Source organism: Polistes dominula, unplaced genomic scaffold (genome assembly GCF_049000335.1).
Source record: "Polistes dominula isolate Pdom_NZ unplaced genomic scaffold, Pdom_raw_medaka contig_21, whole genome shotgun sequence".
Classification (NCBI taxonomy): Eukaryota; Metazoa; Arthropoda; class Insecta; order Hymenoptera; family Vespidae; genus Polistes; species Polistes dominula.
In genome coordinates, this window is record NW_028301061.1 from 4,546,637 (window position 1) to 4,552,846 (window position 6,210).

Consider the following 6,210-nt stretch of genomic DNA (forward strand, 5'->3'; position numbering starts at 1 on the left):
CATCTTAAAAATGTTTTTATTTTATTGAAAAATTACTATAAGTTTTTTAAATACGCAAATATCATAATTTGTAATATAATTTTCATATATGCATGTCAGTACATCTCTTTGGATATTTTTCATAAAAACATATAAAAATCCAATTTAATAGACATATTTTGTCTTTATGCATCAAATATATTTTATAAAGAAGCAAAATAAAAAAATTTTAGTAATTTACTTTGCTTTTGAATGGCATTTGTCAGCTGCTCCTTATTTATTCCACAGTTTTCTCTAGTTCTTTTTCTCTGATGTATCTAGTAATCCTTTTTTTTTTTAATATTTCAGACAATACAATTATTATATATTCTATGTAGTTCATAATTATTTAATTTAATATTTGCGAAATAAGAATTTAATACTAATTTTGAATAAAATAGAAACATTTTTAAATATAAAAAATGTTCACTTCAAAAAATGTTTTCTTTATGCTTTAACGCGTGAGTACAATAGTTACATTTTCGTGACAATAAACTAGGTTTTAAAAACCTGATCCTAGTTACATTAACGCGCTTTAGTGGCAAAAATCTGTCCCGTCATTTTCGTAGATTTCTAAATCATTGCGCTCGTCCTCCTGTTATCTGGGCTCCGTGGGAAACAAGGATATTTGTATGTAAAAGAAATAAATAGAAACGACTCGTATACGAATATCTCGCTACCGTAGAAGTACATTAACTTTTCCTTATTTCTTAATTATCACATTAGAAATCCTCTAAACGAGATATTCAATTTACTCAGGTAGACCAATATACAAATTATGGTAAAAGTTGTTGAGAGCTACTGCGTCAGTCTAATTATAAACCTGAATATACGCAACCGAATGTAAATTGTTCTAAAAATTATTTATTAATAAAATTCATTAATTTATAAATTTAATTAGATACGAAAAATTATGTATTTTTTCTTTAATACCTACAACTATACGACACCATTTATAAAATATTGAAAAACAGACTTGTTTAAGGGGATACGTCAACAAAAAAATCGATTTTTTTTTTCGATTTTATGAAAGAATATTATTTCAAAAATATTTCTTCAAATTTTGGTAAAGATCCGCCCATTATTTACGAAACTGTAGTAGTTTAAACGGATCGCGCTGTAGCGCTCCAAGTAAGTATCCAAAACTTTAAACGTTAATTTCTCCTATTCGCGTTTTTAAAACAGTTGCCCTAGCTGCGTCCAGACCATTTATTCGATCCTTTCCAAATTTTGTACAGTAATACTAGATACACGTATCTAGGGAATGATCGATAGGATTTTTCGAAAAAATGCCCATTTTTTTTCTTTTCTCAAAAACTCGGCGATTTTTCTGCAAAAATGTCAATTTTTTCGTAAAAAGTCGACTATTTTGAAAAAAATTAAAAAATCAAAATTTCCTTTTGTTCATTCCCTGCGCCAACATCTCTACTAAAGGATAACAATCAGTTTTTTGTTTCTGATGAACAAATTTTTGCCAGTGAGGGCAACTGAAAATCACCTTTTTTTTTGGACTCTTAGAAAAGTGGCCACAGACAATACAATTTACAATATTTTTACACACAAAAAATTGTAAATATAGTTCAGATATATAACTTAAATATACCAAAAATTTGTATTGATATTAATAAAACTAGCTGTAAAAAAATTCACAAAAAAACCGCTTTTTTTGCACTCGAAGGTGACATGTCCCCTTAATCTTATCTTTCTTTATTAGCATCTTTATCGATAGCATAGCTTATTAGCATTAGCATTAAACTACTTTATTAGCATATTACAGTAACAAGTAGAAGCAATGTAAAGTAAAAAGGCTTCTTTAAGAAAAAACTAAATACATTGTAGCCCATAATAAATATCTAAATAATCTATAAATAATAAAAAAATCTAAAATATATAATACAAAAATAATTAAAAAATCTAATCTAAATATATATATATAATAGCTTAGATAAAAATCTAAATATATATATAATAGCTTAGATAAAAATTTAAATCTATAAATAATAGCTTCTTATTGATAATTAAAATAACATATCACTCTTACGTATTGAAAGTATTATAAAAATATGGACAAAGAGCAGTCTTGGTATCTTATAAATAAATCTATAAAAAATAGCTTCTTATTGGTAATTAAAATGACATATCACTCTTACGTATTGAAAGTATTATAAAAATATGGACAAAGAGCAGTCTTGGTATCTTATAAATACGCTCAAGCTCGTTTACTCATCATTAGTTTCTGTAAAGACGCGAAGTACAAAGGAACTTACTTTTGAGTAGCATTTTTGTAATTATCCCTTACTTACAAACAGAAGCAAAGTAGTATTTTTAAATGAATTAAATAACTTGTACTATTTCGAATTTGTTCAATTCAACATGGAATACATTGCATACTTTATTGTTTTAACAATAATAATTATTTTATTATTCTACGTAATTGAATATTTAATAAATAAATTTCGAGAATATAACATGGTAAGAAAATTTCCAGGCCCTAAAGCTTATCCTCTTATAGGAAATATGCATTTATTTCTTGGTGATTTGACAGGTATATTTTATTTTCATATTTCTAATATATACATTTATACCATTTTTATTGAATGAATCTGTTTTAACATTAGATTCAATGAAAAAATTAATACAATACTCCGCAATCTATTCTTCGCCTTGGCGACTCTGGATAGGATCAAAATTAATTCTAGTGTTCGATGATCCTGAAAATATTGAAGTAAGATTTATTTTAAATTTACTGCACTTCTTTTACAAACGATTAAATCAAGTAATATTTTTTTTTATTTCGTATTTAATTATAACAATTTATTATTTTATTTTTCAGATTATTTTAAAAAGCTCAAAAATTGATGAGAAAAGTTTCCTAAATTACTTTATAAAATATTCCTTAGGCGATGGATTATTTACAGCGCCAGGTAAATGATAAGCTCACATGGTTTCTTTTTAATTAATACCGAACAACTACCACCATAAATTCAAAGTATAATTAAGTATGTTTTAAATATTTCTTATAAAATATTGCTGGTAATAATTGGTTTTTTTTTACGTTTACATAAATCGTCTACACACCCAAGCGTGTAAATAATTATATGAAGATATAACTTTCCCTAATTTTTTACTAAATAATATATAAAAAAAAATAGAATAAGAAAAAAAAGTAAAAAATATTTTCTTATTTGAAGCGTCATTATGGAAAATGCATCGAAGAATACTAGATCAGAAATTCAATTCCAAAATGGTTTCATATTATATGGAGTCATTGAATAAAAATTCAAAAAGGCTAATAAACATTTTAGAAACTAGTAACGGAAAGAACGTAGATATCTCTCATTACGTACATTTATGTACGTTGGACATCATATTTGGTGAGTCTTGGAAACTCTAGAATTTTTAAAATATCAAGATATGTAAAAATCTATAACAAATTTTTTTGTATACTGACAGATAGCCTATTGGAATCTGATCTAAATTTGCTAAATATGCCAGACTGCAAACTTGATAAATATCTGACAGAGTAATAATCAAAAGAAAATTATTATATTTATAATATAATATAGTATAACTTTATATTTGTCTTCTTATTAACTTTTATTTTTATTCAGTGGGATAGATGTGACTATGAAAAGAATATCAAAATTGTGGTTGTACCCAAATATTATATTTAAGAATTCATCTTTAGGAAAGCGGTTAGATGAAAATCTCGCATACCTTAATAATATAACAAACGAGGTAAGAATAAAAAAATAACTGTTTGTTCCAATTTTTTTGGTTGTAACTATATAATACAGTTTTAGGAAAAATTATATTTTATTTATACTTCATATATATTTATATATAACTTTTATTTGTTAAGATTATAAGGAAAAAGAAAGAGTCAATACAGGAAGAGAAATTTACCCGTGAAGGAAATGGTCCATATTCGAGTAAGAATAATCATTTCCAAAAATATTCTTTTAGTAATGTATTTATGGATAAATGCCTTTGATAATAATAATAAATAATTTGTCATTTTTCTTAAAGATAAAGTAAAAAATACGAGTCCATTTCTTGACGTACTATTTGAATCATTTTACAATACCGGAGAATATTCGGAGGCGAATATTCGTGATGAAATAAAGACATTTATTTTGGCTGTAAGTTTAATTTTTTTTTAGATTAGATAAGATTTATTTTTATTTATAAATTGTTCTTTACAATTTTTTATTATTTTTTAGGGAAGTGATACTACTGCTGGAACTCTTGCATTTTTATTTTTGATGCTAGCATCGTTTCCGGAAGTTCAAGTATATAAAGATAACCATTAAGCATTATCAAATTTATCATAATCTTTTAGAAATCAAATTTATTTTTATACAAAACTTGTGTTATTTATTTGTCATTTTTGATTGTAGAATGAAGTTTACAAGGAGCTGTACGATATGTACGGTTCAAGCAATGAGAATGATGATCCAATTACATACGATGATACTAAGAAACTGTATTATTTGGAACGAGTCATTAAAGAAACACTTCGTCTTTTTCCTCCTGCTCCATTTTTTGGACGAACATCATATAGCGATATAATAGGTATTCATATACACAAAAAATACTATTCTTATTTTTTTTCCAGTATTTAAATTAATGTTTTATGTAATAATAATATGTATTTAATTATTATATGAAGTGAACGACAACATTGTAGTACCACAAAATACTGAAGTGTTTTTTTCGACATATTTTATGCACCGAAAGGGTAAATATTGGACGGATCCTTTACGATTTAATCCTGATCGTTTTCTTCCGGGAAATTATGATCCGAAGTGTTTCATTCCATTTGGTTCTGGGAAACGAGTTTGTATAGGTAAGAGCGCATTATTATGCATTTATTATTTAGTTTCTAAACTTTTTATTGCCAAAGTATATGTCTTTTTAATATGACTTTTTTAGGTAAATTATTTGCCATGGCACAAGTGAAAACAATAGCTGCTAGTTTATTGAGAAAATTTACTGTTGAAATAGATAATCCAGTATCAGTTGAAAATGTTGACGTAAAACTTTCCATTACTATGAAACCAGCTGAAACTATACTTTTGAGATTTATCAGACGTTAATATTTATTATTTTTGTCAGTACTATGTTCCGAATAAAACAATTGTAATAATTAATTTTTTTAATAAAAAATAAATTTTAAATATGTAACATTTTCAATTTTTATTTTGAATATCAGTATTTGTGTTATTATCTATGAAATATACAATATTATTTTGAGTTATATTATTATTTTATATTTATACCTATTTATTAAAGTCAGTGTTGTTATAAATATCGTGTAAATTGTCTACATCTTGTTTGAATGTAATCGATAATTGATTAAATCGTGAATCGAATTTTTCGATACTTAAGAATATGATTAAAATAGATAAGAACAATTCGGACTTGAACGTCTCGCCAATGAGAATTACACTTACATTGTTTCTTCATTATCTCATGTGACATTTTTGAAATGAAATATTTAATTTAGTACGGATCTAGCACGGGTGGGACAATATATAAATTCCTATTAAAGTTGTTGAGAATTACTACGTTATTCTAATTAAAAACTTGAAAACACGCGGTCCAACTTAAATTGTTCTAAAACATTAAATAAACATTTTAATAAGATTGAAAGAACTATGCATTTTTTCTCGAATAATTAAAATTAATAAGAACTATTTATAGAATAATGCACAAGGATATGTCCAATTTTTTAATATTTCATGAATTTTTTCAGATAGTAAAAAAATATAAAAGAAGATAGTAAATAATGTAATAGGAATATACATATATTGCTTTACGTAGTAAACGCTAAAAGTATGTACGTAAAAAGTATTACGTATATACGTTTACGGAATAATTTTCTATTAGCACAATACAAAATCGAAGGAATCAATTTATTTCTTCTAACTTTAATAATTATGTACGATCCGAAAGGATCGTACGGTGATTAGCGGTATTCGAAACTCGCGCGCATCCGCTTCCATCGATTAGAATTCTAGATCGATACTTACTGTGAGCATCGATCAACCACCAGTAACTATCGAAGCGCTTCTCTAGCTACCCCCGCCTCTCGCATCCCCACTTCTCATAGCCCAAGTATGTACGTCCTGCTGGGACAGTACAAAGGGGCATTCTTTCTATTCTTCACCGGACGCCTACGACTACACA

At 26.3% G+C, this 6,210-nt stretch overlaps 1 protein-coding gene across 2 annotated transcripts; it reads left to right on the top strand.

Annotated features, from left to right (window-relative positions):
• Positions 1-2,034: 2,034 nt before the first annotated feature.
• On the top strand, positions 2,035-5,200 carry LOC107065068 (cytochrome P450 4C1-like). 2 transcript variants are annotated; one of them, XM_015318385.2, is made up of 12 exons: positions 2,035-2,490; positions 2,637-2,743; positions 2,852-2,942; positions 3,210-3,392; positions 3,472-3,541; positions 3,630-3,756; positions 3,881-3,950; positions 4,048-4,160; positions 4,242-4,310; positions 4,419-4,593; positions 4,691-4,867; positions 4,954-5,200. In XM_015318385.2, exons 2-12 carry the CDS (start codon positions 2,642-2,644, stop codon positions 5,115-5,117), a joined length of 1,341 nt encoding a protein of 446 aa, XP_015173871.2. In that variant the 5' UTR covers positions 2,035-2,490; positions 2,637-2,641; the 3' UTR covers positions 5,118-5,200. The 2 variants fall into 2 exon arrangements, with proteins under 2 accessions (XP_015173871.2, XP_089032280.1); XM_089176154.1 differs by having other exon boundaries at positions 2,044-2,563.
• The last annotated feature ends 1,010 nt before the right edge of the window (positions 5,201-6,210 follow it).